The following is a 23,084-nucleotide window of genomic DNA, read 5'->3' as shown; positions in this document are numbered from 1 at the left end:
GTAACATGGAGAGAAAGGGGGAGAGGAGGGAAAAATGGAAAACAGAGAAAGTGAAGGAAGATCTGGGATACAAGAATTGACAGTTGGGCTGCTGGATTGGGTGAAATAACATGGGGATAGGTGCTAATAACAAAAGATAGATCTGAAGGAGGCAAGAAAGAGAGAAGAGTATCTAAAATTACCAGCAGATTGATAAAATAGAGATAAATGCTTGAAGTATGAGATGAAAAAGCTGTAATTGCTGAATACTCAGTTTTGGGAAGCCTTTAGAAAAGGGTCATTCTATTTTGTATTACACCATTATTTAGTTCACCAGGAATACTCAAGGCTCTCGGCTACCTGTCCCTTTAATTCTCTAATCCAGTCTGACCTCACTTCCATTTCTTACCCTAAACAAAACACAATCTGGACTCAAGGATCAAAACGTCATCATCTCGTTCCACATTGTGGCCAAAGGAATCAATAAAAGTCCAATTTTGGATTTCCAGCATTTGTAACTGTTCTCATTCTTTGCTAGTAATGTGGGAGTATTCTTCTTCTACAAAATGCACCTCCTCCAGACTATCTTGTCATTTGCCAGTGTCTTCACACCCCAGTCACACCCCTCCTCTTTTAATCTCTTCTGTCCTCTACTATATTATCTTACATTATAATCCTCTTTCCCCATTCTATACTTGTATTTTCCCCGTTCAGATGGCAGATCATGAACTTAAAGAGAAATGAAAAAGTATTTCCAATACTTTTTCCTTCAGTCAGTTTCACAGCAGTTACAGGATTGTACAGGGAAAGAAAACAAGGCACATAAACAAAATCAGGTAAGAAAATTAGCAACTACAATGGTAAAGGAAGAAAAAATTCAGGTGCCATCAGTCTTGCCATACTATGACAACAGAGAATCCGTTTTGAACAGAATAATCTGCTCAGACTAAAAGGTATATCAGGAAATATCTTGAAAAAATTGCTTAATTAGCTCAGCATTTAAATATAATCCCATTTTTAAAAAAAATTGCTTGATTCTTGTAATTAATAAGGAAAACATTCAGTAATGGAAGATCTGTGTTTTGCATAATACTGTGATTCATGGGTGGCAAACTCTCAAATTACCAACAATTATATCATGCAACATATCAGAATCTGGAACTTAAAACCATTTTTACTACTCTATCACTTTGCTGATACAACCCCCTTAGCGCTACCAGCAGAGGAATCAATTTTGTAATCATTAGGACAAGACATGAGTTGTTATCCATGAAAACCTAAGGAGCACATTCAAGTGTTGTAATGGTTTTGAGTTTTATTTTCATTGTTTGTGTGAGAACTATGAAAGACAGAATTGCGCTAATAAACCAGCCCACACTATTTACTATCCTGTGGTACATGAAGGGGAGAACACAATCCTAAATTAATTTATTTCAGCAATGTATTTATCCATATTTTAATGGTTATCTGCCAACCTCAATAAACATAATAAAACATTGAGCAGGAAATAGCTGAGAGACTAATATCTCACAGTAACCCTCAACTTTGTGAAATCATGTTCAGTCATTTAAGTCTTGTTGACTGCTTGAAACTAACTTTCATGTTTTAATTGCAAGTTTCCAAAAATGCAATATTAGAGTTAGCACACAATATTTCTAACTATTTGGTCCATTCAGATAGATGAACAAATCTACAGTTGTTTGAAAGTTCCCATTTTCTTAATATTTTTCAAAATGAGTTACAATCAATGAAATACATTTTGAGAAGTGTGTTGACAGGCAAAAATGCTGATACATCTGTGCTCAACTAATCATCTAATCTTTTGTGTTTGTTTTGTAGTGATGTGTGAATAATATTGCCAAGCCACATATTCTTCAAAATTTCCTTTGGGTTATTTACCTGCACCTGGGAGAAAGGCTGGCCACCTTCAGCTGTCATCTCCAATAAATTAGGCTCTCAGTCCTGTGTTGACATATTATCCCAGATTACATGTTTATGATGTAAAGTGGAGCTTGAACCTTTAGCCTTCTGACCTAAAGCTCAACTCTGGTCAAAAATGCTATCATCGAATTGCTTCAAGAGGTGAATTTATATTTGACACACTTAGAACTAGTAACATTAGTACTACCAATAACAACTGTAAACACTAAATAGAACTGAGATGCAGCCAAGCTTATATCAGGCCATTAATTAAAATTAATAGTCAGATACTTGGCTCCAAACAACGTGAAGATGACTGTTACTTCATCAAGAAATCTGATGCCAAGAATTTTAACATATGAATTCCATCAATTTGTTTGTTTTAGGGTAAAGAAACAGAGCAAAGATCAGCATAAACTCAATGAGTAACTTTGACCCTGAACAGGGACTGACTGCATTTTATTGATGGAGTCAATCCTGCAGTTTTGGTTTGGCTTCTGGAGCCAACAAAAATCTCAGTACAAGCCAACATTAGCCACATGATAAAGTCTCTTGTTTTTGCTCAACAGAATGAATACTGAAGATACTTCTCTCACTCCAAAATGTCCCGGTGAAAGAAAACATCAATTGTATGAATGATATAGCCATTCACAAGAGAAATTCTTCACATACTCATCTTCAAAAACATTTCTTGTTTAAAGGCACTAGTGCTTACATGGTTCATTAGCCTGCATTATAGATTTGAATAAACAACTTTCCCTCATAGTATACTGGATTGGTTCATTATTTTTAAAAAGATGCCCTTGTGTATTACTCCTGGAGTTCTAGTGGTAATTGGATCCGGGACTGGGCATCAAGGATGGATTTTGCCATTGCTGGGCAAAATCAGAATAACAATTTCAGCCCATGTCTGCATCCAAACATATGGACACAATCCTGAAAGAGCCTTACTACACTGTTATCAATTGGTGGAGCTTTTAATATGAAAATTATGTTCTGTCAATGGAAATCTGATGGGAAGCACAATAACACCTGAAACCTTATTGCCACATTTCTGCCCCATCATGACAATTAAAGCCAAATTATTTGAAGCTCTCTTGTTAAAATATCAATATAAAAGTCTTCTTTCAATTCAAGAGTAAAATAAATCATCAACTTAAGTTCTCAAATTAGAATTTATTAATGTTCATGATTGTATTATGCATCTTGATATAACTTATTCAGAAAGACCAAATTGCTGTCATGTTCTTTACAAAGTTTTAGTTTAAGAAAACTAGCATCATTTGAACATTGGTATCCAGACGTAGATTTACCAACTTGCTTTTATTTTCAGATCAACTTATTTTTTGACTGCAAACAGAGTAAGAAATGAAGTGGATGGAGACTTACCTTGGCAAGATCGCTCATCTGTCAGGAGCTTGTAGCCTTTTCGACAGCTACACTCAAAGCTGCCAACTGTATTCCTGCAGAAATGGTCGCATCCTCCATTATTTACTAAACATTCATCAATATCTGTGAGGAAAGAAAACATAAAAACTCACTACAAAAATTAATAAAGTTTAACGCAGGTGTAAAGACAATGGAGATACTCTGATTAAACTTCTCACTGGTTCATATTATATTGAACAAATAAATTAAAGATCCAATAATATTGCGAGTGCCAGAATATGAGGTTGCTAATTTCAATTGCTCTCCAGATTGGAGAGCACTGAACCACACAATTCAAAAGTCATCATTGTAATGAAGTTTTCAAATCTAGTCATTGCTCATGTAAAATTCAAACTTCTGATAGGAAAATTAACTGGTGCGTCTTTGAACAAACCAAAATGCTGTGAAAATAGCAGATGAGGGAGAAACCATGACAAATACAGCCACATTATCATCATCTGGGGGCCAGTGTTACAGCTCTTTCTACTGTCAAAGGTTTAACATGCACTTTCCAGTTGTATAGTGTATTTTAATGCGATGTTATTACTATGTGACTCAAGATCTGAAAATGTTTTGCCAAGAATAAAATGTACGTGTAACAGCAATATGACGTGTATTGTTAATGCAAGTCTTGGCAAGTCTTTTTCTGATTATATATCTGTGGGCAATAGTTGGCTGATATTCAGATGTGAGGACTACTGAGCTGCGATGTCACAACTTTCTGCCCACATCTAGTACATAAAGAGCTTTGGCAACATTAATGAGATGTTTCTGACTGCAAACACCTCATAGACATAGTCTCATGTGAGGAGATAGAAGACCACCCAGGCCTGGAAATTCAATATCAACTGATAAGTGTGCCTAACTCAAACTTATTTATGCTACAGCTGCTAGAAAATGGTGCTCCATTACAATTCTTATAGAATTTTCACTACATTTTTGAGCAAACATTACAGAAGGAAAAGAGGGGAGATGTAGTGGTAACAGAAATCATATAAAGAACAAGTCAGCCCACTCATAGGTACAGAATGAAGAGGAATTTAATGATCTTGGTCAAAAAGGAAACTATAGAGGGCTACTTCCAATGACAATGTCCATCTCCAGAATACCTAGGTAGAAGAGAAAGTTCACCAAGATTTCAAATGTTAGCATAATCAGATCTGGCATGTGGAAAGTTCTTTGTAAAACGAATGCAATGAGTTGGCACAATCTGGAAGTTACAGCCTGAAGGAATGTTGAGAGCTGGTTTAGTAGTTACTTTTAAAAGAATGTTGTTTAAATATTTGAAAGGAACAAATATTCAGACCCCGGGGGGAAAGAGCAGGAACAGAACAAGTTATTAGCCCAAACAAGGGGTTGACACAGACGTGATAGACCAAGTAACAACATTCCATGATGTATGCATCAAAATAAAAGGGGATATGTTGTAAGACTGTTTCATTGCAAAGCTCTTATTAAGAATTTTTCTACCCAAAACTTTAAAATACAAATTAATTGTTTTTAAAAATGAAATGGATACATTAAAAAGACTTAAATGGGGCTATTTAGGAGAAAAGCAGAGGATCAGGAATAAATGAATAGATGTTGAGAGGTCAGTACAGTGGGTTAAATGGTCTCCTTTTGGGCTGCTGAATTTTATAGGAGGAATTCATGTGATTTTCTGATCTTTTACTGCAAATTCAGCAAAGTATCAACAGATATCCTAACAAATCTATAGAAATGGCTAACAACAAAAATAATTCTTTGGGTTGGTAATTCACTTGTTCAGTGTTATACTTGTGTGCTATGTGAATGTTAACTACTGCAAATTGTATCCAGGCCCATTATGTGTGGGGTATGCGTGCACCCAGCAGCTTCTGGGCCGTTCTAGTGACTTCAGATGTTATTGAATGCCTGTTTTTATGTCACATTGCAAAAATTATTGTGTGCATATGGACAACTTGCACCTAAGCATATCTTATTCAGAGGCAAAGAAAAAAATCCTGCCAAAGGCTTTTGGCCCAAAATGTCAACTATACTTTTTTCCATAGATGCTGCCTGGCCTGTTGAGTTCCTCCAGCATTTTATGTGTGTTGCAAAGAAGAATTTGCCTTGAACCTTTGCACTGAAGTATTGGATATCATTTGTATTATTATTTGTATTATTCCTCTAGGTAGGCTTCTTAGTACTCATGCTGTTTTAATCATTGCTGTTGATGTCCTGAACAGCCCACATTTGAAGAACATAAGAGCATGGGCTCTTAAGGACATCAACAGCTATGGTGCCTCTGCCTCTGAACCTCACTTCTCAAGTTACCAACTCCTCTCTATCATCTAATCATAGACATTGACCAGACCCTTATCTCCCTTCACATTTCTGCACACAATCACCCACCCCTTCCCCCCCACCATCCATCAATGTGATCTACAGCTTGCCTGTCTTCCACTGCAGTGGTAGAATCATGGTTGAATGATACTTGTTTGCACTTGATGGCATTCACCATTATGTAACAGAATTTTGATGCTGATTGTCTTTGTGAGATACTACCCACACCCCTCATGCACTCCATTTGAACACTGGTGAACTACCAATCCTTTCTAGACAGCACAGTTGGTAGCAGTAGAACTGCTTCCTCATAGGTCCAGAGATCCAGGTTCAATCCTCTGCATGTTAAAACATCCTCTACAGGGGTGCCTAACCTGGGGTCCATGGACCCTTGCTTAATGGTTTTGGTCCATGGCATAAAGAAGGTTAGGAACCTCTGCTCTACATGTTCTTACAGTGACTGTGAGAAATTCCTGCTGGTGCTCTGATGTTCTCCCACATCCCAAAGATATGCATATTGGTAAGTAAATTAACCACTGAAAATTGCCCCATATGTGGATGAGTGGCAAAATCTGGGGGAAGTTGTGGGGAGATCAAAAAGTGGGATTGATACAGAAGTAATAAAGATGGATGCCAGATGGTCAGTGCAGAGTAGGTGGGCTGAATGGCCTGTATCTGTGCTCTTTCACTCTGTTGTGCATCTTCATGAAGTAAACCAGTGTCACAATGGATAGGCTGATGAGTCTAAGGACATGATCTGATGAGAGTTGGATTTGATGTCAATGCCCCTGAAAGGCACCTACAAAACCCTTTACATGGAGTATTTGATGGTACTTGTAGTTACGGTATAAAGTTATTTGTGTTATTCCATGGTATAAAGTTATTTGTGTTATTCAGTGTAGCATAGATACTAAATGTGGCATCATAAAGGGAATTGAATAAAATTACATCTTAGGTTCCAAGGATCTGTCATTTGACCCCATCAGACCATTTTCCAGCTGTAACCATTAAGCATCCCAGAAACTTATCAGAACCTCTGTTTTACAAACTCAGGGCATAAATTATACACAATTATCAAAATTACTTATTAACTGGTTAGCTAGGCATGGGTGGAAACACAATTTATTCCTTTGTTTAATTTAGAAGTCACTGGGGTGAAAGACTTGTGTCAGAGGTATGGCGATAATCCTTATTTGATTGGTATTCCTTGTCCTGAATGGTGAAGGGATTCCATGTTAGATCCATATCAACGCCTTTTCAGGCACAAAACCAGTCAAGGGCAAAATTGCTAAAGTAATGGGTCAGAGGAGCTGCCCTGATGATTTACAATCAGCAGTGTATTTAACACTGAACTCATCAATCATAAGCCTTTAAGCAGAAATTGCTGCTTAAAACAGGCAGATAACATCATCTGAAACCAGCTGCTTTTACAAATGGAGAATACGGATTAGAGCATAACTGCATCTGAAAATAATCATGTCATTTCAGTTGTTTGCCATGTGGAGAGCAATTCTGAATATTAAACTTTAAGTTTGCTTGGCAAGTACCATATTTCAAAGCTACCATGTTAAAAATTTTAAGATATCTCCCCCGAAGTTTATTGGTGTACAGAAGGGGAGGTTAGCACAACATTAAGTGTTGGCAGCAGTATAATAGAGAAAGATTGAGCTTGTGAATCACAGCAGCATAAACAGCACAGTAAAGTCACTAGTGGAGATCTGAAGTTAGGCTTTTAGAAGCTAGGGAAGGAGTTTTAAAAAATCAGAAAGTAGGACGCTGATGGTTATAATCTCAGGATTACTCCAAATGCAAATGAAAGTAGAAAGTACCCTGGTTACAGTGTGTGAAGGACAGGATATCAGATTCTAGGAGTCCACTGAGACCAGATCAGGGGCAAACTGAAATTACATAAAGTGAATGGATTGCACGTCAACATGAGTGGCATCAATGCCCACATGGCAAGGTTCACTAATGCAATCGGATTAGACATAAAATGATCCAGCAAGGGATAGGCATTAGTCTTTAGCTTTAGAGAGGAATAAATTACATACATGAATGGAAATATTAGGTAGCACTGGAGTAGGAATTGGTATAATATTTATGGAGAAACAGATGGATACATTTTAAAGATGTATTTGCCATGTGATGTGGACATAGTTGTCCACCCATATTTAAAAGTGGGTGGGTTGTCCCCTTTTATGTCCACCCCTATTTGCCCTTGATCTGCGAACCACTGTGGTGCACACAAAATTCTGAGGAAACTCAACAAGTCATTCAGGATCTATGCAGAGAGATCAGAGTCATTTGCCTTTTGTCAGAACTGGGAAAGTAACAACAGGAATATTATAAGTTTCAGACATGGAGAAGGGTGGAAGAAAAAATAAGATATCTGTGATGGAGTGAAGACCAAAATTGTCCAGATAACCAAATTGCATTAAAAGTAGCTTCTAACAGAAGAAAATTAATGCTAATTAATCATAGTCAATTATCTTTAACCAGCCGTCATTACTCCTCACAGTCAGCACCAAATCCTTCCCTATGTCTTAGCTACCCTCCTCTCTGCAGTTTAAAATTCTCCTGTTATTTTCACTTTCTTAGATCCAACGAACAGCTACTGACAAATTATCAAATCTCCCTACAAATGCTGCCTAACCTGCTGAGTATCCCCAGAATTTTCTATTTTCATTACTACTATTACTGGAACAAATATTTCCAAAAATAATTCTATTTAATTATTTTAAGTTAATTTCTTAAACTGGCATTGTGGGATATAAATTCATATTTCCTGCTCACTACTCCACAATTCCGGTTGTTAAACTAGTATTTTAACTGAAACACTATCACATCCCATATAACCACATTAGGAAAATTTGATGGATTCTGCATTTGATGTGGTGCTACAAGTTGCAAATTATTTCAATATCATAATAAATTAATTTTTAAAAAATTTTCTCATGTGGTAATATTGTTCAAATGGAAAAAAATCAGTCTGCCCTTCCTTTTCAATTAGCAGAAATAGGTGCACCTTTTTTGTTTCAGCACTCGATACTTTTGTCCTTGAACTAAGCCTAATATAAAAGAATAGAACTTTATAGTCACAAAGCTAACGGTTCTGTTGCACTTCCCTTTCCTGAAATGAAATGAATGGCCAAGGAAGATATATTTTGCAATATCTGCAGAATGTTGGCTGATATAATTTGTCAGTAGCTTTGGGTTTCAGATGCAACGCTGCTACATTCAACCATGGCAATTTCTCCCCTTTGAGCTATGAAAAGGGAAGAGAACCCAAAGACATACTGACTGAAAGCAATATAGTGTAATTTCTATCAGAAAGAGATGTCTATTGATAGTAGGCAAAAATCACAACTGATCAAATAAGGTCTGATTAAATACTTGAATTGGGATTAAAGTCATATCACCAAAGCTTCAGTTTAAGTGAAATTCTTATTTCTAAATGATGTTGTTTATGCATCTAATAGTGATACCAGATTGTAATTCAACCTTCTCTCCATAATTCCATGCAAATCACAAAAAGAAACAACCAAGGCAAGATGATTAAACTAAACAATAGGAGAGATGAATTGCTTGTGTTGTCCGAGTAGATTACTTTAATCAATAACTCCTGCCTAATTATAGAGAAGAATCAAGGGCCTGAACTGGTGAAAAAGAGTTTATAAAAGGTGAGTAAATAGTATAGAATGAGCAGGATTTTCCTCCATTATTGTACAAAACAAGAATGCACTGTTAGGTCTACTGTCACAGTACCATCACACTGTCCTGGATCAAGAATTTCCATGTTGTTGATCATTACTGATCGATCCAATGTATTCAAGTAACAGCGAAGATTAACTCTTATAAACATCCAATAGAAAAGGTTGGATTAGGTCCTGAGTTCCTACCTGAGGGATAAGGACTCTCAGGGTTCCCCTTGTCCTCACCTTGCATCCCACAAGCCTCTGCATCCAGCACACAAGTCTCTGCAACTTACGCCATCTCGAACTGGATCCCACGGCCAAGCACATCTTTCCCTCCCTTCAACTTTCTGCTTTCCACAGGGATTGCTCCCTACATGACTCCCTGGTCCACTGTCCCTCCCCACTGATCACCCTCCTGGCACTTAACCTTGCAAGCAGAACAAGTGTCACATCTGCCCCTACACCTCCTCCCTCACTACCATTCAGGGCCCCAAACAGTCCTTCCTGGTGAGGCGGCACTTCACCTGTGTGAGCTTGTTGTAGTCATTTACTGTATCCGGTGCTCCCAGTGTGGCCTCCTGTGTATCATAAGACATAGGCTATAATGCTATTCAGAATTAAACTATTCAGCCCATCAAGTCTGCTCCACCATTCCATCATAGTTGATCCCAGATCCCACTCAACCCCATACATCTGCCTTCTCTCCATACCCTTTGATGCCCTGATCGATAAAGAAATGATCAACTTCCGGCTTAAATATACCCACAGATTTGGCCTCCACTGCAGTCTGTGGCAGAGCATTCGACAGACTCACTACTCTCTAGCTAAATAAATTCCTCCTTACCTCTGTTCTAAAAGGTTGCTCCTCAATTTTGAGGCTGTGCCCTCCAGTTCTGAACACCTGTACCCTAGGAAACATCCTCTCCGCAACCACTCTATCTAGTCCTTAGGTTCAGTAGGTTTCAATGAGAGCTCCATGTTCTTCCAAATTCCAGTGAAAACAGGCCCAAAGCTGCCAAACGCTGCTCATAGTTAACCTCTTCGTTCCTGGAATCATCCTTGTGAGCCTCCTCTGGTCTCTTTCCAATCAGAACACATCCTTTCTGAGATATGCAGCCCAAAACTGTTGGCAGTATTCCATGCAACCTGACTAATGTCTTATAAAGCCTCAGGATTATCTCATTGCTTTTATTTTCTATTCAATTTCTTGCATTGCATTTGCCTTCTTTACCAGATTCACCCTGTAAATTAACCTTCTAGGAGTCTTGCCCAAGGACTCCTAAGTCCCTCTGCACCTGTGATGTTTGAACCTTCTCCCCATTTAGATAATAGTCCACACTATTGTTCGTTTTACAAAAACACTGTATTCCATCTGCCACTTTTTGCCTATTCTTCCAATTTGTCCAAGTCCAGCTGCAATTGCATTGCTTCCTCAGTACTACCTACCTCTCCACCTATCTTTGTATCATCCACAAACTTTGCCACAAAGCCATCATTTCCATTATCCAAATCATTGACAAATAATGTGAAAAGTAGTGATCTCAATACTGACCCGAGGAACACCACTAATCACTGTCAGCCAACCCTTTTTATTCGCACTCGCTGCTTCCTGCTTGTCAGCCATTCCTCTATCCATGCCAGTATCCTTCCTGTAATGCTATTGAATTTTATCTTGTTAAGCAGCCTCATGTATGGTACCTTATCGAATGCCTTCTGAACATCCAAGTAAATGACATCTACTGCCTCTCTTTTGTCCACCCTGCTTGTTAATTTCTCAAAGGGCTCCAACAGATTTGTCAGACAAGATTTTCCTTTACAGAAACCATGCTGACTTTGACTTAATCATTAGTCTCTAAGTACACCGAAACCACATCCTTAATAATAGACTCCAACACAATCCCAAACTGGCCTATAATTTTCTTTCTTTAGTCTTCCTCCCTTCTTAAAGAGTAGTTCATTTGCAATTTTTCAGTCCTCGGGGACCATGATAGAATCAAGTGATTCTTGAAAGATCATGACCAATCCATCCGTTATGGCTTCAGCAACCTCTTTCAGGACTCTGGGATATAGTCCATCAAGTCCAGGAGATTTATCCACCTTAAGAACGCTGAGTTTGCCTGGCACTTTTTCCTTTGTAATAGCATTGGCACTCACTCCTACTCCCTGACACTCACAGACCTTTGGTTCACTGCTAGTGTCTTCCACAGTGAAGACAGATGCAAGGTACCTATTAAGTTCATCTGCCATTTCTTTGATCCCCATTACTACCTCACCAGCATCATTTTCCGGTGACTCTCACCTCCCTTTTACTTCTTATATAACTTTAAAAACTTTCAGTATCCTGCTTTATATTATTGGCTAGCTTGCCCTCATATTTCATCTTTTCCCTTCTTGTAGCTTTTTTAGTTGCCTTTTGTTGGATTTTAAAAGTTCCTAATCATCCAACTTCCCACTCACTTTTGCTATCTAATATGCCTTTTCCTTGGCTTTTATGCAATCCTTAACTTCCCTTATCAGCCATGGTTGCCTACCCTTGCCATTTAAGAACTTCTTCCTCTGTTGGACAAATCTACCCTGTGCCTTGTGAATTATTCCCAGAAACTTCAGCCATCTCTGCTATCCTGTCATCCCCACCAGTATCCTCCTCCAATCCACCTGCAGTAGCTCCTCTTTCATGCCTCTGTATTTCCCTTTATTCCATTGTGATACTGATATATTTGACTTATGCTTGTACCTCTCAAATTGCAGTATGATTTCAATCATATTATTATCACTGCCTCCTAAGGGTTCCTTTTCATTAAGCTCCCTAATAATATCTGGGTTATTACACAACACCCAATCTAAGATAGACTTACCCCGATAGGCTCATGCACAAGCTGCTCTAAAAAGCCATCTTGTGGGCACTTAACAAATTCCCTCTCTTGCGATCTGACACCAAACTGATTTTCCTAATCTCCTTGCATATTTAAGTCCCTCATTGCAATTCTGTCATTACCCTATTACATGCCATTTCCAGTTCTCTTTGCAATCACAATCCCACATCTATTATTACTACTATATGGAGGCCTATATATGATTCCCATAATGTTCTTTTTCCCCCTTGCAGTTTAACTCCACCCATAAAGTTTCAAAATTCTCTGACCTTATGTCACCTCTTTCTAAAGATGTAATTCCATCTCTTACCAACAGAGCCACACCACTGCCTATGCCTTTCTGCCTGTCCTTTCAACACAAAGTATATCCTTCGACATTAGGCTCCCAACTATGACCTTCTTTCAGCCATGACTCAGTGATGCCCATGTCTTACTGACCATCTCTAATTAAGCCTCAAGTTCGTACACATTATTCTGAATGCTACACGCATTTAAATACAGCACCTTCAGTCCTGTATTCTTCTCCCTTTTGAATTTCGGCTCTGCAGTACAATTTAACTCTTTGCTCTGTCAGCATTTATACCCAACCACTGGCTTGTTCTTCCTTACATTCATGTTACATCCATCATCTACTTGTAATCCTGCTGGCTCATCCTCAGCTCTATCATACTGGTTCCCATTTCGGTGAGACCAAACATAGATTGGAAGCCCACTTTATTGAGCACCTTTGCATCATCTGCCATGAAAAGTGGGATTTCTTGGTAGCAACCCATTTCAATTCTACTTTCCATTCCCATTCCGATATGTCAGTCCATGGCCTCCTGAACTACTACGATAAGTGCTCACTCAGTTTGGAGCAATATTTTAGAATCCATCTGGATAGCGTCTAACTTCATGGCGTGAATTCTGATATCTCGAACTTCTGGTAATTACCTCCCACCTCCCCCACTTTTCTCCTTCATCATTCACCCTTGTTTCCCTCTCTCACCTTCTCTTCTTACCTGCCATCACCTCCCTCTGATACTCTTACCCCATTCCTTTCTTCCATGATCTTCTGTCCTCTCCTATTACATCCCTCCTTCTCCTGCCAGTTTTACTTATCATCTGCCACCTTGTTCTTCTTCCACCCCTCCCTAGTCTGACTTCTTCCCCCTTCCTTTCCAGTACTGATAAAGGGTCTTAACCCACAACATTGTCTGATTATTCCCATCCATATGTACTGCCTGACCTGCTGAGCTCCTCTGGTACATTGTGTGTATTGTTCTAGATTTCCAGCATTTGCAGTACCTCTTGTGTCTAAGGAACTTAAGAGTTTCCATCTGTTGCAATACTTCCACTTTTGTTTTCAACTAGCTCAAGAATCCAACTGTGACAGTTTGCAGTCTGAAGTCTAAAATACAAGGACTATGTGGAGAAGATATATGCCAATAAGACTGAGGAATAAAGGGCTAAAGGTATAAATGTTGAGGCAGTGGTGACCTTTATTATTGCCGGAAATGTTGCTTTATTTCTCATCCATATGGATTGATAAGTGGAATTCGGACTTCCTCTTTTCATAAACAATTCCACTCTATTAATGGCTGCCTGTCTTGGAAAAATGAAAGATAATGTGCTTCAAAAGCAATATTCTCTCTACAGAAACCTTTCTTCGGTCTTCAATTGCTTGTAAAATTATTTTTCGTTGAAGTATATACATCATTCTCCAGGACTAGAAAAAGAATTGTACTTCTGCAGTTTGGAACAGTCCACCTTTAAGAAAATAAAGTATTGAGATTAAAATTGAATTAGCTTTTAATATAAAAATTCAGAGGGGAAGCTGAATGTGTACTTGAGATTTGGCACTGACCAATTTGGCCTTCATGTGAACAGTTTGAAAGACACACAAAAGTATTTTTTTTGTCAGAGCAAGGAACATTAGTAGACAACTCAGTTAGGAGTCTGGCAGCATGCCATTTGAGAAATAATTTGGCAATTTTATTACTAGCCTTATTCACAGGCCCTATTGCTTATTTCACAACAGTGAATCTGTTAACACAGGTCTTAACTTGTATCTCAGATGTTTATTTAACGAACCGTACTGGAAAGAGCTCATGTATAGACATTTATTACAAATGAACTTGGGAGCTCTGGATAGTACAAATGAAAAATCTGTCATTGTCCATCTAATTCATATTGTATATCCTGGCAATTTCATGACACTGTGTTCATGGAATTATTGACTTATTAGGGTGAATGAGTCAAATTTGGCACTAATCCAGCATTGAAACCACCATCTTCTGAACTGGTTGGCTTATAAATATTATGTACCATCCAGAAAAATGAGAAGTCAAATTATTTTTCTGATAGTTAACTTATTGTCCTGGCAATAACAGCTCATTTATTTAGCAAATAATTAACAAAGTGACTTAAACTCCAAGAGTTTAAGTATACTCCAAGAGCATTCTCACCAATAACTTATACAACTGCAACATAATATCCCAACTCCAATATTCAATGTCCTGACTGATGAAGGCCAGCATGCTAAATGCTCTTTTCACCAATCTTTCTACTTGTGATGCTGCTTTCAATGAACTATGCACTTGTACTCCAAAGTTCCTCTATTCCATTACACTCTCTAGTGCCCTACCATTCATAGTATAAGTCCACTTATCTACTGAAATGAAATTGCCACACTGCAACCCATTTCCACAATCAATCCCCTTGTAATCAATGATTACCTTCTTCGCTATCAACAACACCTCCTAATTTGATGGCATCCACAAACTTATAGATCAAGTCTTGTGCTTGCATAACCAAATATTTTACGTACAATAAGTAATGAATATACAAGGTTCCAAACACTGATCCTGTGGCACACCATTAGTCACCGGTCTCCATTCTAAGAAATAACCTTCCACCACCATCCTCTGCTTCCTACCTTTGAGCCAATTTTGAATCCACCCAGCTAGCTCTCCTTGAGTTCAATGGGACCTTCTAGACCAGCCTAGAAGTTCCCTTGTCAAAAACATGCTGAAATCCAAATATACAATATCCACTGCCCTATCATCATCTACATTTTTGGTTAACTCTTTGAAGTATTCTAAAAGGTTTGTCAAGTGTGACTTTCCACAAATATAGCCAGAATACAAGAGAGGCAGTGTACAATACACTGATGTGTCTAGTAAGGGCATTTATTACTTGTAACCAGAGACAGATTTCCTGGCAATATTTTTAAGCTATATTACATGTCTCAAAGTTATTCAGTGCAATAGGTAAGGGATACTTTCAACTTCATACTTCAAAATCTATTTTTAAAAATGTGTGAAGAGTAATAAGGTTTTCAAGTATGGTTCATTGATTGAGTCTGAATAACTACAGACTCAGAAAGCCCCAACTATAGGCTTGTTATGAAACAGTTATTGCTATTTTGTTGGTTCTCAATGTCAGCCAATGCCATCCTTCTTAGTGAGCAAATCCCACACCAGAACCACAAGTAGAAATTTTTCCAGTGAGATCATGAAGTACTAGAGATGCAACCTTTCACATAACATGTTAAATTTAAGCCATCCTGCTTTTTCAAGTGGACAATCTCTGCAAACCCCTTCTTAAGTTTCAATGGAGTGAACCTCATCAGACAGGCTGGAACTTATCTCTTGTAGGCTGGCTATTATTTAGCCCTCAAATTTGCTGTCTTGATTCCCACACTGTTTTAATTGTTTTGCAATACCCGTGACATGTTTTAGAGATTTGGGTATGAATGTTAACTAGTGGAAGTTTTATGAGTCTTTATTTATGTCTACTATTGGTTGCATAATACACACCCTCAGAATCAATCAACCTCAACTGAGAGACTGGACAAAATGGAATGAACTACAAAATTATGAGGCAAACCACAGAGGTGGCATTGACCAATCAAGTGCAAATGGCATAATACACTTCTCAGAGAAACAAATATTTTGGGATGCAATCAATTTCCAAAGAGAGCTGACTCCCGGAAACCCAATTGACTTCTCTCTATGACCTCCCAATGCTGCTATTCTTCTGACTTGTTGATCTCCATTGAAATCTTTACAGTCCTTCTCTTCTTCCACATCCATTTATTCTACAGTTATGATCATCTTTCCTATTAGCTCAAATCATGCATCAAAATACATCACTTTCTGCTTGTCTACCATAGTCTCTAATAAACTAGTAAGCTGTATGTTCCCTGGCCTGAGTAGTTTGTTGTCATTACTATCCATGGGATTTCAAACAATCTTCTTCAGCATCATATTTCAGATGAATTGATGGGATGCAGTGGATGCTTTGTTGATCCCTGAGAAGATCAGTTGACTTTAGAGCAATGGCACTTTCATTAAGGACTTTCTCTTTTCATGTCAGTTGTAAACCAAATGTATCGTTTGTTTTGCATTACTCATTTTTAGGTCCCTAGACTTCAGCCCTTTTAAATCTGGTAATTTAACTTGAATTGACATTCATTTTCAAAATCTCTCATGCAACGTTCCATAGCTAAGGTATGCTTTTAAATAATATTTTTCCTGCACATTGACGCACTGTTGTACTGTACAAGATCTTATACTGTAAAAGATACAGCACTTAGTACTTATGAGAGTCAAAGTACAGAATGTGTGGGACCAATAAAAATTTCCCTTTGCCTTTCCCTCCTACGCTGACTAATAAAGTGGGAGAAATTCAATGATGCATGCCAATTAGGAAACTAAATATCCATTTTTATTTAGCCATGCTTTTATGACATAAAATATTGATGTTACATCTGGAGTTAGGAATCAAAGCATATCTAATTCATACAATGCTGAAGGAATAGACAATAAGTGCAGGAGTAGGCCATTTGGCCCTTCAAGCCAGCACAGCCATTCAATGTGATAATGGCTGATCATCCACAATCAGTAACCCGTTCCTGCCTTCTCCCCATATCCCTTGACTCTGCTATCTTTAAGAGCTCTATCTAACTCTTTCTTGAAAGCATCCAGAGAATTGGCCTCCACTGCCTTCTGAGGCAGACTATTCCATAGATCCACGGCTCTCTGGGTGAAAAAGTTTTTCCTCAACTCAGTTCTAAATGGCCTACCCCTTATTCTTAAACTGTGACCTCTGGTTCTGGACTCCCCCACCATCGGGAACATGTTTCCTGCCCCTAGCATGTCCAATCCCTTAATTATCTTACATGATTCAAACTCAGCAAGTCAGGCAACATCCATGGAAATGAATAAGCTGTCCTGATAAAAGGTATCACCCCAAAATGCTGACAGTTTATTCATTTCCATGAATTCTGCCTGACCTGCTGAGTTCCTCCAGCATTGTGTGTGTGCTGCTTTGGATTTCCAGCATCTGCAGAATCTCTTGTACTTAAAATGTAATTGAAGGGATTGTGGCTAATTTTACAATGTGCATATGCAATGTAAGTAACATTTCTGAATAGTAAAGTCTGATCAACATATTTGGAGGTCCCTGGTTGACAACTTTGGCACTGACACACTTATCAGGAAATTATCATGGAAATGATGTATCTTTTAGGAATTGAGGCCAGCAGAGAGGTAAATCATGTCTTGCAACAACTCCAGGATGACTACCATCTGTTTTGTAGGCCCTATTCCCATATATAATTCTATGCAGACAGTGTTGGCACCAGGCCTAGTGCTGTCACCTCCGATTGCTATGTGCTTCTTCTACCTACAATACCATGCCAAACCTCGATTATCTTCACCTTTATCTGTATCCTGCTCTTAGTCTTCTGCTTGCTTAGCACAGGGAAAGGATCATGTACGTTTTTAAGTTCTCCAAAAAATTTTTAATTTGTCACCTGATTACTAATGCATCTGATTATGCATTTATCACCTGATTACCTAATGGTTAAATTTCACTAATGCATGTGAATCTGCATATGGAACTCTGTCTTGGAAAACTGAATGCAAGGATCGATTTCAGCCTTTTTGAAAGCAACCAAAACACACAGTTGAATAAATTGTACCAAATATCAAAAAACATGCTTTTGTCTTGAAATAGTTTATCATAAATTCTACTTGAATCACAAAGATCAAGAGGAGGAATAATGGCATAAACTTACCAAAAAAAACTAGTAGCAATGGTAGATTTTCAGAGAATTAACAGATTTTCTTTGTTCTGAATAGTATCAAATACTACTTGCACATCAACATGTACTGTACCGCCTACAGTATCTGAAGATTTACAATTATTAGTACCACAAGGGCCAGCTGCTGGTGTAGTGGCATCAGCACTGGACTTCAAGGCAGATGGTCCTGAGTTCAAACTCAGCCAGGTCCCAACCTGGGCAGCAGCTGTATCTGTGTGGAAGAAAGGCCTGGCAATCTACTTCCGTATCTTGTCCATGAGGTCATGAAGAGTCAGACTCCACCTAACGACTGAACAACAAAGTACCACAAAAAACACTGAAGGCTAATGATACATTAACAAGCACAGGAACTGACCTTTGCATGTTTTCCCATCGGGTTGCAGCGTGAATCCGACAGGACAGCTACACCGAACTCCTGTAGCAGTATCTTTGCATGTACGATCACAACCTCCATTATTCACAGCACATGTTTCTGTTAATTATAAATTCAATATGGAAAATATCATTAAGCTTCAGAAATATCAGACTGACATTTACTTAGTAGGCAAAAGATGATGAAAATTCTATCATCATTTAACACACAGAAGTCTCATATCAAGACGATTTATATTTAAAATATGAATAAGCAGCAACATATTCTGTGCAGTGTACATTTAGATTTCTTTATAATTTATCTTCCTGTTTTTTTGTATGAAAGTGCTGACTTATACTGCAGTGCAGTTACACAAGAGCAGTCAAGTAGCTCACTTGTGAGGTCGCAATTGAATATGGGCCAATCTCATCTCAAAGCCACCTACAAAGGTGTCCATCCTATAAAGATTAAAGCACGATACTGGCTATCCATTCCCCTGAAAGCCCAGGGGCACTACAAACATTTGTAGTTCTTTATTACCTTCCAGTTGAATTCATCACATACTGGAATCAAACCAAGTATCTTCCTTACGTAGCTTCTTTTTCTGTTTATTAAATGCACCACCAATGAAGGTTATTTTTTCTAAGCACAGGGATTATCACTGAACTGCAACATTTGCTGAAGTAACAAGAATAAGCACAGAGAATGGCATCCTGTAAAAAGATTCTCCGTTTTATTTACAGCAAAAATCTGCACAGAATGTAGCACTGCAAAGTGTTAAGGGATATATTGGTGCAAAAAAAAAAGATGTTGCGCAAGAAAGCGAGCATTTCAGCAATATTGATTTCTCACCAAGTGAAGTCATTGTGGGTGAATATCAGAATTCAGTTAATCATTTGATGAGGAGTAAACCATGTGTATATTTCTACATTTGGAAATCTAGAACATCAAAGTATTAAAGCATAATGCAAACTAGCTTGTGTGTGAAGAACGTTCTAGAAGTTAAAATATCCATTTATAGAATATGTGGATACATGGGACTGCAGGAGGCTTGGAATTGCAATCTGACGTATCTATTTAGCAAGATTCAATATAAAGGTTTTTTTAAAGAGGTGACTAGCTAAGGAGTTACATTTCTAAGAAATGAGAACAACAGTCTGTGGAGAATCTTTGGAACACCTCATCACAGCTAGAAGACTGGTGTCATGAATTTTATAGTGAATTCTAACAGTTAATGGCAGGTTCTGTTATTCCTACTCCGTCTGTAACAGTGCCCTGGATTTCTACAGGCATTCCTGGTGTAGTTTACTGGCTTTGCCTCACTGAGCCAATTTGACTGCGAGTGTCTACCACCAAGCTGTCTGAATACAACTTGACCATAAAAGCATTGTCCCTTTCATTCCCCAGTCACCCCCATTTCCATTATCCAGAGGGTATGGGTATGCTTTGATTCCTGGAACAGTCATTCTTAGTAGCAAAGCCATGGATGAGTGCTTTCTCATTTGAGCTGAGGCAGGAGAAGATTTCAGAATTTGAGCTTTGAATGAAATTCAAATGGATTTAACTGAAAATATTCTTGAGTATGGATCTGAGTGAAAGCTGAACCTCAATGCCATGTTAAATATGACATCAAGGCCAAGAAGAGGCTGATTCGGTTTCAGCCAATGACTGAAAAAGGATGGAACGGGTGGGAAGGTGGTAAAACTTGTGATGGGAACTGATATTGAAAGTATTGGCCTCATTGATATTTAGTTGAAAGAATTTTCTTCTCACATAGAGAGATAAGCCTTGTTTTCAAATGAAGTTGCTAAGGTGAGCCATGGAGATGAGCAATAGTAAGGGCTAAGAATAGACCCATGTTGAGCATGTGATAATGGAATTTGTTTGGAAAGAAAAGTCATGAATGTCAGTTCAATGGCTGAGACTGGAAAAGTTAGAATGGATCTGGATTTGTATCATCTCATTCTGTTGAACAACACTGGACAGTGCTGGTGGAGGGTGGTGTTGACAACCTTAACAAAAGAATGATGAAAATTCTGAGAAACGAGAAGGAAATACATTTATCACAATCACATAGGTTGCTATTAATTTCCTTGACTAGAGCTATTCTTGCAAGGTGACAGAAATCTGACCGAAGGAATTCAAGAATGGTGTTCTGGGCAGGAATGATGGCAAAGTCCAAGGTCCTTTATGAGGAAAGGTTGATGACAGCACCTTATAAAATGAAGGTAATGGTATCTGGGAAAAGAAAATTACCATCAACATCAGAAAAAGAAAGCAGCGTAAGGTGGGATATGGTGAAAGGATTAGGACAAGGGTTGCATGATTGGGAAATAGGAGAGATAGAAGCTACAAGAGCTTAATTGGAGCTGTAAGGATGCAGGGAGAGAAGTGAAGAGATCGATATGAAAATCATTACAGGTTTGTCCTATTAACAAGGGGAAGAGGAAAAAATAGCACAGCATGGTATTGTCTCAGATGTGATGATACAGCTATTTGTGAGCTAGTATTATTTGGAGGTGTTCGGGAGAAGAGATGGCAAGCAGGGGCTAGTCGATGGGGCAGGGGTGTGGATAATAGCTAATAGAATGATCTTCTAATAATATTGGGAAGCAGATTGACAGATATATGCAGAATCCAGAAGTGATTCTTTCAGATCCAACAGCATATAATGAAAGCAGTTTTCTACTATACCTATTCCAACCTGATGTTAATATTGGGGATTGCACTAGGGAAACTGACAGGATAACACATAGTAATAGCTTTAGCGGTGATATGGTTGTCAATGGTGGTAGTAAGGACCTGGTTGAGATTTCCGAGCTGCAGAGATGTGGGGGCAAATTGAGTGGCAAAGGTCAATAAACTGAAACACTAAGCCAGATTTTGGCACGAAAAGCCAACACTTCAACACACAATGAGCAGCATTCTCCTGTTGAACTGCCAGGAAGTTCAGGAGTTCCATGCATATGTGCACAAAAGCTGAAAACTCAGCTGTGTGGAGTTACTTACAGTGTTTTTCACAACTCTGTTCTATTGCTGGAATACTCTAGCGGGGAAGGAGCAGGTTGAGGCTAGTGTTTTCAGAGTCAAATTTTATTTACCTGACTTTTGGAATTTAGTTTTAACTGAATTTAGGTTATTACATTTTTAATAGACTTAAAATGTTTTTACAGGTTCTGAACACCAGGCAGTTGTAGTAATGGCTAAATCTAGGGCTATAGCTGAGTAGATAGTTGGATTCCTGAGCCAGACTTGCTCTGACTCCACTGACTAGGTAATGGGATTTACACCTGCCAGGTCATGCTATGCTACAAAGCATCACTACCTAGCCTGGAGCCAGGTCCTATATACCAACTCTTCACGGGTACAATGTTAGCATGATCTCTTTATATTGGTCAGCAGTGAATATAGGTGGATTGTTGCTAACTGCAAGTCCTGGGGCATTTATTTGTTTCTCTTCACAAGCTGCCTAAACTGTCAAGCATTTCCAACCATTTTTGCTTTTGGGAGCAAGCTAAATTTGGAGAGGTGGGGAGTAAACACGGAGGATATAGTGTTGATGAGAAGGAAGTGTGGGGGTCATAAACAGGGATGTCCCCATCTGTGACTGGGAATGGCAAGGTAACTTGAGATGGCAATGGTGGTTAAAAATATACATTTTGGTGAGTTTCCATGGAAAGAGGGAGAGATTAAAGGAAGATAAGGGAATAGTGAATTGAGAACACAAAAACAAAGTAATTGAATTCACACAAGGATAAAAAGATTGTAAGATTCAGAGGCTGTTGGGGAAAGAATGCATTGAAGATGTATGAGTGAGAACATATTTGCTTGGAAAAGTGTTATAGAATCTATGTCAACAGAATGCAAATGAGATTAATTAAGGCAGTTATGACAATGTGTTCTGTAACATCCAATATTATCCAAGATTGTACTTTCAGAAAATCCTGCCTGAAGACCAAAGGGCTTGACATCTATAACTTTACTTAATGTGCAAGTGATGTTCCAAATGAAACAAGAAGGTATTTTTTAACACATTAAATAATTCAGCAGCCAGAAGAAATTAAAGGGGCATGGTTGTTATCAGTGGTGAAGAATACTAACAGATTCATACGGTGAAATGTGTTTGTGTTAACAATCGACACAACCAAGGATGTGCTGGGGACAACTCGCAAGTGGCAACTCACAATCTGGCACCAGCATAGCACAATGTTCAGCAGAAGAATACAGGCAGCAGCAAAATAGCAACAACAAGACAACGGTGACAAATCAAGCCCCATTCCCAGCCTTCCACTCATAAATCCACTCTCACACACAGACAGGCCTCCAGCACCAGGACCGGTCTCCCTCACGCTTTCAATCCTTGGCCCCCAACTCTCAGGTATTGGAATTGACCTCTGGTCAAGCCAACCCAAGGGCTTCAACCTCTGGGCCTCTACCTCTAC

General features: G+C 38.5%; 1 protein-coding gene across 2 annotated transcripts in view; it reads right to left on the bottom strand.

Moving 5' to 3' along the window:
* The window catches only part of scube1 (signal peptide, CUB domain, EGF-like 1), a 264,360-nt gene that overhangs the window by 69,347 nt on the left and 171,929 nt on the right, over positions 1–23,084 (bottom strand). For both annotated transcript variants that reach the window (XM_059977952.1, XM_059977953.1), the window contains 2 exons: positions 18,646–18,762; positions 3,289–3,411 (listed from right to left, as the gene is read on the bottom strand). In XM_059977952.1, the coding sequence (XP_059833935.1) occupies positions 3,289–3,411; positions 18,646–18,762 (240 nt within the window). The remainder of the gene's footprint in view (positions 1–3,288; positions 3,412–18,645; positions 18,763–23,084) is intronic.

Source organism: Hypanus sabinus, chromosome 8 (genome assembly GCF_030144855.1).
Source record: "Hypanus sabinus isolate sHypSab1 chromosome 8, sHypSab1.hap1, whole genome shotgun sequence".
Lineage (NCBI taxonomy): Eukaryota > Metazoa > Chordata > Chondrichthyes > Myliobatiformes > Dasyatidae > Hypanus > Hypanus sabinus.
This window is presented reverse-complemented; position numbering and strand designations above follow the sequence as displayed.